The sequence below is a fragment of the Toxotes jaculatrix genome, chromosome 16 (genome assembly GCF_017976425.1).
Source record: "Toxotes jaculatrix isolate fToxJac2 chromosome 16, fToxJac2.pri, whole genome shotgun sequence".
NCBI lineage: Eukaryota > Metazoa > Chordata > Actinopteri > Toxotidae > Toxotes > Toxotes jaculatrix.
The window spans coordinates 5,774,681-5,788,877 of record NC_054409.1 but is presented as its reverse complement, the minus strand read 5'-3'; the positions used below and the strand labels follow the sequence as shown (position 1 = coordinate 5,788,877).

Here is a 14,197-nt window from a genome sequence, read left to right as displayed (position 1 = left end):
CAAACATCCATTTACTTTTACTGAAAAAACAAAACACATTAAAAATTACAGTTGAGCCGAACAAATCAAGATGAAATTATTCAAACTGTGATTGAAGATGTGATTGACACACAGTGTCAATTGAAGAAAAAATAGAAAGGCTGTCTTCAGTCAGCCAGGAGAGACTCTAGACTGGTTTTTGTTTAATCTGCACAAAAACACAAGTTGTGGTTTTATGAGAATAATGTTCTTGACTATTTCTTGGCCGGACGCAGTGACTTCCTGGAGTCCAGTTATCCAGTTGCCTGGCAACGCACAGTGACGAGAAAACACCAGAAAGTGACTGTGTCCGGCAGGCAGGGTGAAGGAAATCTGACCGGTACAGTATCAGAGTGTGACACACTGTGTGTCAGACTGTAAAGTGACTTCTAGTCCATCAGAGCGGATGCTGTTTGTAGCATGAGCAAAACACACAACTTCCCTCTGAGGTTATTTGGCTGCTTGGGGCGAGAGTTCGCCAGATGTAATGGAAAAAATCTGTCTCACACATCTGAGAGTTATCAGCTGCCATGACATCATCCGAACAACGAGGCCGGTGACATCATACTGAGCCGGAGAGAGAGAGAGAGGAAAACAGAGGAGAAGAGGAGACTGAGTTTAAAAGTTTACTCTTCGTATTTAAAACCACTTTAAATCTGAAACATCCAAACAGAAAGTCATTTTAATCTGCACATAATCCATCTACAAAAACATAACAAAACACTGCCAGAGCTTAAATAAACGATGTCCCAGGCTGTATGGACTATAATGGATCTTAACACTCACATACCTATGAGTAAGTTAGAAGAGTTATTTGTCACTATAATCATTAATCCTGTCCATACTGGCTGTGTGAACAGGATTCCTCCATAAGTTGACAAATGCACATGTGTGATAAACTGGATCCAATAATCAAAGCAAGTCTCAGAGCTTTGCCAAAAGTTACGTTGTTGGCTATAATGGAGCTGGTGCGTTCATCTTTCTTTTTTTTTTTTTCCCAAGTAAAAAGTTCATCACAAGCACCATTGGTATCCAAAAACCACATCAGGAAGTCACACTGTTGCACCGGGCGACATATTACTCCATCACCATGAACACACAACACACATACACACAATTGAATTGAATTAAATTGACTCAGTCCCACATACACTGCACTGCTGCCTCAAATACTCACTACAGCAACACAAAGTTGATTTTAGTCTAGAACAATATAGACGAACACAAGCATTTCCACTTAATTAATCACAACAGTGGGTGTGCTATTGTAGTGTTAAACAAGCTGATATGTTTGAGTCAGTGATATTTAGTATTTGGGCTTCAGTGAAGTTCAGGTGAGGATGTAGCCTTTAAACTGCAGTGTTAGTTGCTTTTATTCAACATTTGAGCCTGAGAGCAGATAGGAGCTGATGGAGCTCAGGCTGTGAACAGGACAGTTAAAAGAAAAATGTAGAATTAACAGACAGATCTGTCAAAACGGTGAACGGAATAATGTTTTCTGCTTCAGCACCTCAACATAATCTGGGGCTCAGTGTAGATTTTATATCAATGGCTGCTGGAATTTGGTTATATTCCTGAGTGTTGTACTGTAATGACAAACTCCAACTCTTTTATTTAAGTTAAACTCGCAACGCAATCGTGTAAAACATAGGTTCTGAACGTAGGGGTCATGGCCCCTTCAATGGGAGAAAAAAGAAGACAAAACAAAGCTCTGATACAAAGTTAAAATTCAAATAATGAATCAACTGAACAATTATTCAAACAAAACTATCTGAGAAGATGAGAGGAGAAATACAGTATTTCTTTGGTGGAATTATGAACAAGTCATAGTTTTGTTTTTTTTTTCCTGCAGGGCATAATCATAAATAAACCAACCAAAATGTTGGGAACCTGGTTTAATCTTTGATATTGTATTGCATTTGATTGTATTGTCCCCACAATTACAATGTAGCATAAAATGGGTAAAAAAAAAAAAAAAAAAAGCAGGTAAAACTGAACATTAGTACAGCACTCGACTGTTCACTTTAACTACAGAATCATGTCTTCAGTTACATAGTGCTGGCGCCCTCTGGTGCTCACTAAAGAAACTGCCAACAACAATCAGGTTTGTCATTTCCAAACGATAAATGTTAATTGACATTCAAGTGTCTGTTTCTCTCGGAATAAAGTGAAATTGTCTCAGTAATAAATATAAACATGTTTATTAAAGAAAGCAGACAGACCCAAAAACCTGCAGTTGATCAGTGAGAACATTCTGGTGGGAAAGTGGGAGGATTAATGAAGCAGAGATTTTACTGGAGAGAATGGATGATTAAAAAAAAAGAGCAAAACAGCATCAGTCAGTCATGATCCAGTGTGGCAATACAAGATATATTTCAGTCAGACAATATAGCTTTTTTTTTTTTTTTTTTTTAAAAAGCAAAGCATACATGGATCAAAATGCTCCCACGTGGCCCATGTCATCTGAAGTACTTTGTCTGCAAAGTTTTTCTGTTTGTTTCACAACATCTAAGTAGATTTAAAGTAGCCTTTTTGAGCATTTCCCTGTTGAGTTGCAGTTACTGTCTCAAGAGTGGAAGGACAATAAGAAAGAAATAGGACTGAGGATCTTGCCTCCATCATTTGCTGTATATTGAAATTGCCTTGACATTCACACTGACATTGCAGTAGAATGTCAAGGTGTGCAAAGTGATGTATCCACCCAGAATCAAGGTTTTAATCAGTGCCAACCATGCATCTACTTGTATTTTATATATGTAATACATTTAGTTCACTTTGTCAAGACATTAAAGCAACACAAGTTCTGACAGAGGAAATGATGTAGTCATTTTCTTATAAAGGAAAAGTTATGAAACTCATGAAAAACAAAATGCAGTCTTGTACAGTTTGCCAAACTCAGGGGTTTTGCTCCTCCGGCCTGATCTGGTCTGGTATGACCAGTAGATTGTGGTTAATGTTAGCTAATACCACAAACTTTTGGTAAATACTGCTGTGTAGCTAACATTACTGGATTACTGTTACTGTCAGTTTGCCTCTTGAGCTTTTCTTGTGTGTGAGCATTTTTTGTTATCCTGCAAATTTCACTTGTGGCCACAGCAGCCACTGTTCAGCTCAAGTTACACAGGATCACTTTGACGGGTCTTTTTCAGCTGATCAGTGTCAACAAAGTAAAACTTAAAGTAAACCTACTTTGTGTTTTCACTTCACTATCAGTTTTACTGTTGGTCATTTTCCAAGAATCTAAATATTCTGGTTGCAAGTACCACATCTGATCTGACCACTGTGAGTCAAGTTTACCAGAAAGCAACAGCTTCCTGCACGCAACCCTGTGTGGATTTCACAATTACTGAACACAAGCAGCAAATGGATTTACAAAGTATGCCATTAGACAGTGGCATGGATTTATCATTTTGATTTGTAGAGGAATCATAATGCATTCAATATCCAAAGTGCGAGAGCAAAACCACAGCAGTCAAGTTATAGGTCACAGTGTATGCTACTTTATCAGTGGTTCGGAAACAAAACTACACTTTAAATAATTGCGTACACTTTAAGTAACATGTTAAATTGCAATTTTCTGGCAGTTATAAGTTGTGACACACTACACGTGCATGCAACAACTACTTGGAAGGTGATTATGGTAACAAAATGTAAGTGGAGACACAGGACATAGGACTGTCCGGGTCATCTTCCGCTGTGTTTAGGGTGAAGGTTTCTGAGTGACTCTGTGGCTGGTATCCACTGGAGTCTCTCTCTAAACATGTCCGCTCCTGAGGCTCAGGCCCTGGGTTGGACTGCTGATCCCCATTCTGCATCATCAGGTTATATGACGGGTTAGGAAACATGCCTCTGAATGAAGTAGATGGTAACCCTGACTGAGATGGGATCCCTGCAGGAGGTAAAATGAGAGGTGGTGGGGTGCACTTTTTCAGGGGCTGGTTGTAGTAACCCTTTGGAGTTTGAGCAAAAACAAAAGGCATGTTTTCGTGGCTGACGTAACCATTCACTGGTGCTCCTGATTGAGAATACAGCTGTGGAACATCCATGATATCCGCTTCACTGTAGTGACACTGATGCACCCCAAGAGGACGACAACCTTGTTCACTCTGGAAAACAAACAAAAGTGCTTGTGGTGGGTAAACCAATAATTCACCATAGCAGGAACTAATGATGCACCATAAATTTTATTTTTCACCAAATATTAAAGGGGTAATTCACTCAACAAGACGCTATATAGTAAAAGAAGTCTGCAGCCATACTAGTGGCACTGTGTGGCTTTGCTAAGGCTAATGTCAGCATGCTAACACCTTCACAATGGCAATGCTAACATGTTAATGTAAAGCATATAAGCATATAATGTTTACCATATTCATGCTAGCATTTGCTAATAGGTGCTAAACCCAAGGTACAGCTGAGTCTGCTAAAGAAAAAGTCATGGGGCCACCAAAGAAATTAGGTAATTCATCTTCTGGGGGCCAAGCCATGAATGTTAGTTCAAAATCTTATGGCAGTCCATCAACAGTGGTTATTTCCATCTGGATCAAAGTGACAGACTGACAGACACTGCTAGCACGAGAAAAAGAAATGGACAAAATCAGAGCATTAAAAACAAAAAATACGATAAATGTAATACCCGAAAGCCCCCAAAAAACTGCCATTAAATCTCCCATCCAATGCCTTTCAAACTCTACACCCCAAGTTTTTAAACACTGGCCTTCTGTCAGAAATCTTAAACCCAGTCTGAGAGAACCCCAGTAACGTCATTGTAATATTTTTAGACATTTTGTGGATCTGTTCACATTTTTCTATATTTTTGAAGGAGACTTTAGAAAACTCAGTCTTGAGCCACAACAGAAATTATACTGCTGATACTCCTTGTGATGAGTAAACTGATTTTCATGTATGCATGTGTGTAAGTGCATCTTAAATTAATGGTTTTGACAACCTACCAGTGATGACCACCACTTGTCCGTCAACAGAGGATTTGGGATTGGAGGATACACCTTTTGTTTGATGCTGTTGGAGGCAAAAAAATAAACAAATCTCAATCAAAGATATGGCAACAACATGCACTCAGAGTGCCATCATAAGCAAGCTGCATAAAAGCAATGTGCTGATTTGCTTACCATGCCCAGTGTCTGTAGCAAAAGAACATGATGAGGGAAAGGAGACTAAAAACAGTGACCAGGGAAATGAGGATTGCCTTGATCAAGTTATCAGCTGGTGAGTTAAGACAAACAGGTCAGATGAGGAACAGGAGTTAATCAAATAAAATAAAAGTTCCTTTGTTTTACTGTTAAAAGTCTGAAAGTGAAAACAAAAACATACTTGGTGAATTAAAGGTGGTAGAGTAGTATATAGCCCCACACTCTCCCACTGCAGTCAGTGCCTTTAGTGTGAAATTATAGGAACCGATTTCCAGGTTTTTTGTTGTGAGGCTGGTGGCCTTGGGATTGTCTAAACCAAGAGAAAGAGACTGCCGTTACTATTAAACACATAAATCTTGAAGAACTGGACAGTGCTTTTCAATTAGTTCAGTAGTCTAGTCAGCTGACTGGCCCAATGTAGTTTTGGATGGGGGTCACCTCCCTCCTACAAATCACATTCATTTTAGCACTGACCAAGCCAACAGTGAATGGTACTGTATAGCACAGTGCACAGTTTTATACTAATAACAAAACTAAAAGGAAGCTGAAAAGCTCAGAGAGAAGACACTCAAACACTTAAAGCCCAGAGAGAGCTGCACAGAATGCAAGGCAGCTCCTGGGACAACAAAGTGGATGAAGTAGTACACTGAAACCAACAGAAGGGTTCTTCAGCTCCATGAAGTCTGCAGACCTTCCAAACCTAACACCACCCTTTCTCTGCTAGCCTCTGATGGCTCCACTCTGCTGAAGGACAAGGGAAGAATCACTGAAAGCTGGAGGAAAACCTTTTTCAGCCTCAGGAACAGACCATCCACAGTCGACAGTAGCACTGGAAAGAGTGCCCCCGAGTGGAACCCAAAAAGGACTTCGACTTACCCCCAACTCTGAGTGAGGTGAGGAAGGTGATCAAACAGATCAGCTTTGGCAGAACCTCTGGCATAGATGGTATCCCAGCCATAAGAATAAGAAAGAAGAAACTGCCAGTGACTCACTGACACACAGTACTGTGGATGTTATCTTCTTGATAAGGCAGGTTCAAGAGAAGTTCATTGAACCACACACAGACCTCTGCTGTGTTTTTATCAACTTGACAGGGGCCTTCGATACCGTCATCAGCTGTTATAACACTAGATATGCGACAAGACATTAAAGTAACAAGAAACCAAACATATGCAGATGAACTGGTAATATAAGAGGGATTTATTATTAGACCAGCTGACATGCACTGGAAAGAAATGGCTGATTCAGACACTCCCCACACTCTCCTGAATGACTAAATGTCAGTATTCCTTATCATGTTGACAAAAAAAAAAAAAAAAGTAAAGTACATCTGCTGATACACCGTGATCATATTTTTTCTGTTTTGTGTGTAGTGAGCGTCACAATACCTGTGCTCACATTGAAGACTTTGTCGTTGTTGCCTGACCAGTAGAGAATGTAGCCATTGATGAAAGCAGTCTGTTCTGTTAGAGATATCGGAGCCCAGGATACCTCAACATTTGAACTCTGCTGGTTCCAATCCGGTGATTTAAAGACATCCTGGATTCCTGCCAAAGCATAAGTAAAACACTGTTGGAAAAAGGGCTCTTTTTTTTTTTTGGTGAAACTGCCACATTTATCAAACAAGCACTTATGCCACAAGAAAGTCCAACAGTTGTCTTACTTTTCTCCCTGACGTAGCCCTCTCTTTTTTCTAGCAGCAGTGGAGCACCCTGAGTGCAGGCGTATATGGACAAATTGTTTCTCACTCCATCTTTCAAGTTCTCTGCAGAAATACCAAGAGAGATGGTTTGTAATACAAGGAAATAAAACGTTAAAAAGGTCAAAGTGCTCTGCAGACAATGAAGAAGACGTACTTGAAAATATACTGGCACTAGTTTCATATGGAGGCACTTTCAGCCACTCCATGCTCCAATGATCTGAGATGGGACACCAGTCCACTATGTAGCCACAGCTTGCTGAAGGACTGGCAGACCAGGACAATCTGAAGCTGCCATTACTGCCAACAATCCGGGAAGTGTTCACTCTGGTTGTGTCTGAAAATGAAGACTCTGAACGTTAGGTTTGACATAAACGTGTAGCTGCAGGTCGTGTGCTACTGTGTTAGCTCCATACCTGGAGTGAAGCGGGGGATGGTGATAGCTGATGGGGATGAGCTGCCATTCAGATTGCTAGCTGTCACCGTGACAATAAGCTCTTCAGTGGTGTCCAGGCTTAGTTCAAGGTGGTGCTCGTTGGAAGCCACTTGGGTTCTGTTTTTGTGTTTTGTCTCTGTGGTCTTTGCCCAGGTCACTGTATAATGTAGGATGTGTCCATGGCTTTGGTTATCCAGTGGCTTCTGCAGAGAGGTGACACCGGGACTTTAGTTTACTTAGCATGGTGCACCTCAGGAGCCTGTGTCATCATCAATGCCATTTTCCACTCTTTATAAGGAGTTCGTAAGCTGTAACTGACTGTTTATAAATGGTGAATAGGAGGAGGCTGAACACCAGCAGGAGAGATTTTGCCAACCCAGAATGTAATGGGTTCTAGCTGATCTATTAAGCATTAGTCAGTGGTTTGCTAATAGTTTTATAAAGCTATTAATTACAGCTTGTAAAGGCTTTGTAAAGGATGCCTTATTTAAAATGTGGCACCCATCCATATGACTTACTTTCCAAAAGATTAGAATCTGATTATCCTTCCTGTGCATCCACACATCAAGAGCATCTGGAACTGTGGAGTAAACAGACAATCAGTGGCCAGAAAACAAAAGCACTACCTGTTAAATTGCCAATATCAGTTTAAATTTACACTGGAAATTTTTTATTTTTGTTTTGCTTTGCTTACTCTTTTACTCACCATCTCCCTTTGTGTGGAAGCTAAATCTCGTGCTCCAGTCACTCCATTTCCAGAAATCTTGCGCTGTTGCACATCGTACGGTCACATTGTACATCCAGTTTGGTATCAAGTCGGTCAAAACTGCAAAACTAAGGCCAACTCCAAAGGGTTCACTCTGGGAACACGATATGGACAAGATGATGTCAGAGGAGGATTTTACCTAAAAACCTTGCTAATGTCTCACCATCCTTCCTTTGTCAACTCACCATGGTATTTGTTCGACCATAGCTAACGTTTACTTGGCATCTTATATTGAGATTTTTGTACTGTTGCACAGGCAAAACCCACTCCAAGCTGATATTCCTGGCATTCACAGATGGAGCTGTCAGTCCCTCTGGAGCACACATGTGCACTGAAACAGGAGAGACAGGAGAATCCACTGAATTTAATCAACAGAAAAATATATAACAGGTCTTTACAAAGCAGCATTTCAAATATACATTGTAAGGGCACTGGTGCCCCTCAAAGTTTAAAAACAAACATAAATTTGCAAATAAGCATTTAATCACATAAAAATTAAAATCTTCATAAAGATGTACCTCTTTTAGTGAGATCTGCTGTGTCTGTGAGCTCCACCTTCCCAACCTTATTTTCTGCAGTTAATGTCCAGTTTTTCTCGCCAACATTCACTTTCACGTTTTGTGAGCATATCCCCTGAGATCCATTTGCACATGGACTAGAATACAAACACCAAGGGAATATAACTTTTAGTAAGCTACATATAAATTGGTTCCTTCACACTGCTGTAACTTCTAGTGGCTACCGTAAGAAGAGATGCATCAGTCATTCAGTTACTAGTAAGATTAAAATGGCCTTATGAGCCTTTTTTTGCTTTCATATATTTATTTATGACATTTATTTCAGTTTACCTTCCAAGAAGCTCATAATGTATTTTTTTTAGGGGGAGCAGGTCTGCCTTTCTGCCTACTGTCCAATGACATTTGACTGATTCCAGGTCCCGGGTTTCGCACTGAAGATCCTTATCACCAGGTGGGTCTGAGTCATGGCAAGAATCAAAATAAAAAATAAAAAAAATACAGCCAGCATTTATTAACAAGACATATTTTAAACACCAAAATCACAAAATTCTGCACAAGACTAAATCATACTTACAGTCAATAGTAGCACAAGCCCCACCATCCGTCTTACCGGCGTGCTGGTCGAGAGCTTCACAAATAACATCATTGCAACTGCGAGTTGATGGCTGGTTCAGGTGGACAGTCCAGGCATAGGTCCGATTGCTGATCTTGGTAGTGCTCGCATTAGTGTCACTATACCCATTCAAGTACATTCTTTTAAAAGTTTGCCCTGCTGGCAGAACACAGCAGAAGGTGGCTTTGCTGCCAACCTTAAACACTTTGTCCCGTGGATAAACCTCTGGTTTTTTTAAGTTTTCTTTTCCTGTAAAAACATTATGATAAGACATAGTAAGCATCCGAATGAATGCCATGACTGTTAAATAGCCTATGGAAGAATGATAGCTTGAATATTTCTGATCAAAATATGAATTTGGGTTAACCTGGAAGAGTCTGCTCTCGTTCCCATGGGCTTTTATAGTTTTTGTATTGGGAACTGAGCCTGACTGAGTGGGAAACACATTCCAGGGCCAAATGGGACGTCCAGTTCCAGAAGTGAGTAGATCCTATCTGATCCGGCATCACAATAACTTCATCCTAAAACATTTTTATAAAGAAATTAAAAGGTATAATTGTTTGGCTGTTCCAGAAGTGGAGGTTAGTGTTATGGAGGTCAGCAGTTGAGGTGTAATATAAAATCAGCTCGTACAGAATGTACTTGCTTGTCTGCCATGAGAACCACAAGTTCATAGATCAGCCTGTCATGTACTGCAGAACACGAAGGGTCGTCCTCCCATGTTACCAGGATCGTCTGGTCAGAGCTGGTAAGATTCAGATTCTGAGGTCCACAATGCAAAAAACCTGAGGAATGAGCAGAGTACAGATTAAAGGATGTCCTGTATCCTGAACAGTAAAGAGACAAACAGTAGTGAAGACATGGTCAACTGCACAGACAGTGTTACAGCAGCAGCTACAGGACTTAAAACGTCCTCATTTTAAGTTTCAAAGAGTGGAAGCTCATAGCTGGCATCATGCAGCTATAGCATCATGGCATTATGCAGAAAGTTGGAAGTTAACATTTGTGGAGTTTTTGTTTCGGGTAATTGAAAATTGAAAGTCAGAAAAGTGGCCCTCGTGCAGCCGTCCAATCACTGAGATCTTTTTTTGTGGGATGCAAAGGGAGCACTGCTGGTGGACTACCTGGAAAAGGGTCACTGCTACGCTGACCTCTTCAGACAGCTATGGGAGAAAATTAAATCCACCCTCTGTTTTTTGTTTTTAATCTAATAGAAATGAACAAGAAATCACCAGCAAGAAACTGCCCCCAGAGGGTGTGAGAATCCACTTTTGGTCCAGACTGATATATCTCAATAGCTGCTGGATGGACAGCTAAGAAATTTTGTACGGACACAGCAAGATAACGTTTTTGGTTCTTCGAGGAATGTCACAATAGGGCTGAACGATTTTAGGAAAATATCTAATTGTGATTTTTCTGGCAAATATTGCGAGTTCAAATTGATACACGATTTTCTTCAAATCAAGCTTCAGTGCAATATTCACATATTCACATTTGCAAACACGACAGAAAATTACATTATACCATTAAAACATTAAACGCCATTACTTTAATGCAAGAACGAAAACTTTAAGAACGTTAAGAATTTATTTCAAATGTGTTTGAGAAACATGCATGTACATTCTATTAAGTCCTTGACCAATGGCAGTTATTTTTCTATTTTCGCTAAACTTTTCACCGGAACTTTTTTGTCATGCAAACGTGGTGATTTTTCAGGTGTCGGTATAAATTAGTTGTATTTGGCGCGACAGGTTTTGCACAGTACCTGTTTCTGACGCACGTCTGCAGCCTCAAACCTGAAATCCCCCCCAAATGACCGAGGTGCTGTTTTACTTGGGGATTAAATGCCGCAGCTCCGCTTCTGCTCCAGCTGAAGCCGTTTGACTGATGAAGCAGCAGGTGGAGCAGGTTATACTGATTGCGTTAGCGCAGCGCTTCTCAATTATTTTCTGTTACGCCCCCCCCCCCCCCCCCCCAGCAAGAAGAAAACATTTCGCGCCCCCCCGCGACTATAAATAGATAATAAACACACCGGTCTTTGCTCGTGTCCCACCGTAGTCACAGTGAAACCAAGCGCCACATACGCTTCGCCATATTTCCTCGTCTTAGCTTTCTTCTGACTTCCGTTTGTCTCGTTATCTCCGTCTCTGGTGAGATGCCGGAATCACACGTGACCTGTCCACGGGCAGCGTGCCGCTTCTGATTGGTCAGCTTCGCTGGTTCAGATACTCATGGTACCAAGAGTATAAATGACCTCTGACCTTTCATCTGGCAGCACTAACAGGCCAAGGTTTGGAATCAGCCTGTGAAATATCTTAGCATTTACTGGATTGATTAGCACCACGTTTCATTCATGTTTCATGGACTTTCCCTCTGGCACCATGAGGTTTGTAGTTCAGAGTGAAATATCTCAACTGCTATGATTGCCATGAAATTCTGTGCAGACATTCATGTTCCCCTCAGGATGAACTGTAATAACTCTGGGGATCCTCTAACTTTCCATCTAGCACCATCAACAGGTCAAAATTTACCCATTTACCCAAGAATTTGCTTTTTGACTCAACAACTTCGACTCTAATGACTTTCCCACCAGCCTCAGCATGGCAAACATTATATCTGCTAAACATCAGTGCATTAGCATTGCCACCATGTTAGCATGCTGATTTTTTTGGTTTCACTTTTTCCATGAGTCAGCCCCCTGATCAGCTTTCCTGAGAATGATCAAGATAAGGACAAACAATCAGTCTTATAATCAGGAAATATTAAATATGTGATGCTTAGAGACTCTGAATACCTTGGAATCTAGTGGACTTTAAATGGTCTTGAAGGGATTTTGTTCACCTCACTTGGACCACCAGAAACGAAAGCTCTGGTTCTGGTTCTGAGATGGTTTCACACCTGAACCTCCACCAAATTGCCTAACACTGCATGTTGATGCAGATTAGACTGACAAAATAAACAGCACCTATTTGTATTACCAGGAGCATTCAGTTACAGGAAAGAGAGGAACAATCAGAGAATCAAAACCAAAAACTGTTTGAACTATTCTAAATATTAATCTAATTAGATGTGAATTTACAATCTACAGTAAATGTGAGCATGTTCACAGATCATTCGTCTTCTTTCAAATACAATGTAATTTGCTTATGCTATTAATAGAATGTAACATCAGCTTATAGCCACATTCTTTGTATCTTTGTATCTGCAGGCTATCAGAGGTCAGTGCTTGACATACTTACCATTTTCTTGTCCGTTTCCATCCTGTGTGCTCTTGCAGAACAGCGAGACCAGTAACAACAAAGCGATCATGATAATCCTCCTTGTTTGCGGTCAGTTGTTGTTATTCCTTGACGGAGAATGTGTCAGGGAGTCTTCACAGATTCAGCACATTCATCACAGAAAAGATGTTGAAAACATCTGCTGCTCAGACTGTGGAAGTAAACATCAGTCTGTTCAGTGGCACTAAAACAAGATATACTTCATTAAAGAGTGTAATCCTGAGGCATCCTTATTATGGAGAATCAGAATACTTACATGAGGGATCCTGACTAGTTGTGGATCTTACACAAGGGCAAAAACTCAAGAGTGTCAAGTTACTCCCTGAAACAATACTCCCTTCCAAAGCAGCCAATGATGTGTGCTCTGAAAATTCATTTGTTGCTTGAGCTTACAGTGATTGTGAAATCCATGTGGAGTTCAAGACAGGAAATGGAGTGTTTTCTGGTAATCTTGACTCATAGTGGCCAGATGGGACATGTCTAGCTTGGGCTCAGAAAAATGTTGATACTTGGAAATGACTTTACAAGAACTAGTTTCTTTTAAGTGCAGTGGGCCTGCACTTAAATAGGAGGAAAACTTCCTTTATTTATTATGATAGTGCATCATGGCTCACAGGGGCCTAATGGAACCCTGTCAGAATTCTGTACAGCTCTTTTCCTGTAAGGAAAACACTTATCATTCCTTCCTCAAATCCTTTACAATATGATTAAAGAATAAAAACTATAATCTATGCAGTGCTTCACAAAAGCCAAACACATGCACACAAACCAATAATTCAGGACTTGAACAGACATACATAGACCTTTTTCTGTTTCTTTTTTCTATTTCTAGCAGTTCACTTTAATATGTTCCTCAAAACAGTTTATTCAGTGGGCATTTTACTACAGGGAAAGTAAAAGCAGAAGAGGAAGCTGAGGCCACAAAAGTACAACAGGAAATCCACGTGTGAAGGAAAAGTTAGGAGAGCAGATCTAGCAGAGCGGCACAACAATTCCTCTTCTGTAAAAAAAAAAAAAAAAAAAAAAAAAGCTCTGCCAAATTTAATTCAAACGTTCCAGATTTTTTTTTTTTGTGCACAACTCACTTAAAGGTTAAAATAGCAGCAAATGTATTTATGCATTATTTCTTTTCTTTTCTTTTATTTATTTATTTCATTTTGAACAGTTTAGGTCTTGACAAGAGCAAGCAATAAGGCAGTCATGGTTTCAATTCACTGTTAAAGCCTCTCCTTTTAAAGACCACACATCTGATATCATCCATTTCATGGGGAATTACTGAGTCAAATTCAGCTGGGCCCGCTGGACCCAGCGGGTCTTTGGAAGTTCCACTTCCAAAGAATTCCCTTAAAGCTTCTGTGATTCATGGATTATTACTTATTGTGTTGTTCAAAGTAGCTGTGTGGGGAAACTGTTGGCAAAAGAATCAGAGCGGCTGGGGAAGACGTGAGGGAGGGGGTGGATCGCCGTGCAGGAATGGGCTTGGACTTCACACACACACAGAGTTGAGGTCAGGGTGAGTCATTCTAAAACTAGCAGCCATAGAAAGGGCAAAATAAGAGTCAGAGTGTGGAACAGAGGGTTTCTCACGGAGAGCAATGGTATCATCCACCAACACAAAAATTTTAGCTTTGAGTGGTTTTGATTATGTTCCAAGAGAAATGTTTATTTTTGGTCTTTGGTTTATTTTACTGCTTTGAAACGGACCAGACTCAGGACCTCAGG

General features: G+C 40.4%; 1 protein-coding gene across 2 annotated transcripts; it reads right to left on the bottom strand.

The window, feature by feature from the left end:
* Nucleotides 1–1,821: 1,821 nt before the first annotated feature.
* On the bottom strand, nt 1,822–12,843 carry LOC121195830 (leukemia inhibitory factor receptor-like). 2 transcript variants are annotated; one of them, XM_041059502.1, is made up of 19 exons: nt 12,732–12,843; nt 12,437–12,626; nt 9,831–9,982; nt 9,565–9,718; nt 9,159–9,446; nt 8,915–9,041; nt 8,585–8,721; nt 8,252–8,397; nt 8,007–8,160; nt 7,819–7,880; nt 7,281–7,503; nt 7,022–7,201; nt 6,829–6,930; nt 6,554–6,712; nt 6,042–6,098; nt 5,347–5,475; nt 5,145–5,238; nt 4,968–5,034; nt 1,822–4,124 (listed from the first exon to the last, which is right to left on the bottom strand). In XM_041059502.1, the coding sequence occupies exons 2-19, from the start codon at nt 12,504–12,506 to the stop codon at nt 3,654–3,656; spliced, it is 2,772 nt and encodes a 923-aa protein (XP_040915436.1). In that variant the 5' UTR covers nt 12,507–12,626; nt 12,732–12,843; the 3' UTR covers nt 1,822–3,653. The 2 variants fall into 2 exon arrangements, with proteins under 2 accessions (XP_040915436.1, XP_040915438.1); XM_041059504.1 differs by lacking the exon at nt 6,042–6,098.
* Nucleotides 12,844–14,197: the final 1,354 nt, after the last annotated feature.

Bases quoted from the DNA above. Each gene is read 5' to 3' on its own strand.
- LOC121195830 (XM_041059502.1), bottom strand. From the start codon at position 12,506: ATGATCGCTTTGTTGTTACTGGTCTCGCTGTTCTGCAAGAGCACACAG. The intron at 7,881-8,006 runs GTGAGTAAAAGA...TTTACTCCACAG, and splicing joins CTTCCACACAAAGGGAGATG to TTCCAGATGCTCTTGATGTG. The intron at 6,931-7,021 runs GTACGTCTTCTT...GTATTTCTGCAG, and splicing joins TAGTGCCAGTATATTTTCAA to AGAACTTGAAAGATGGAGTG.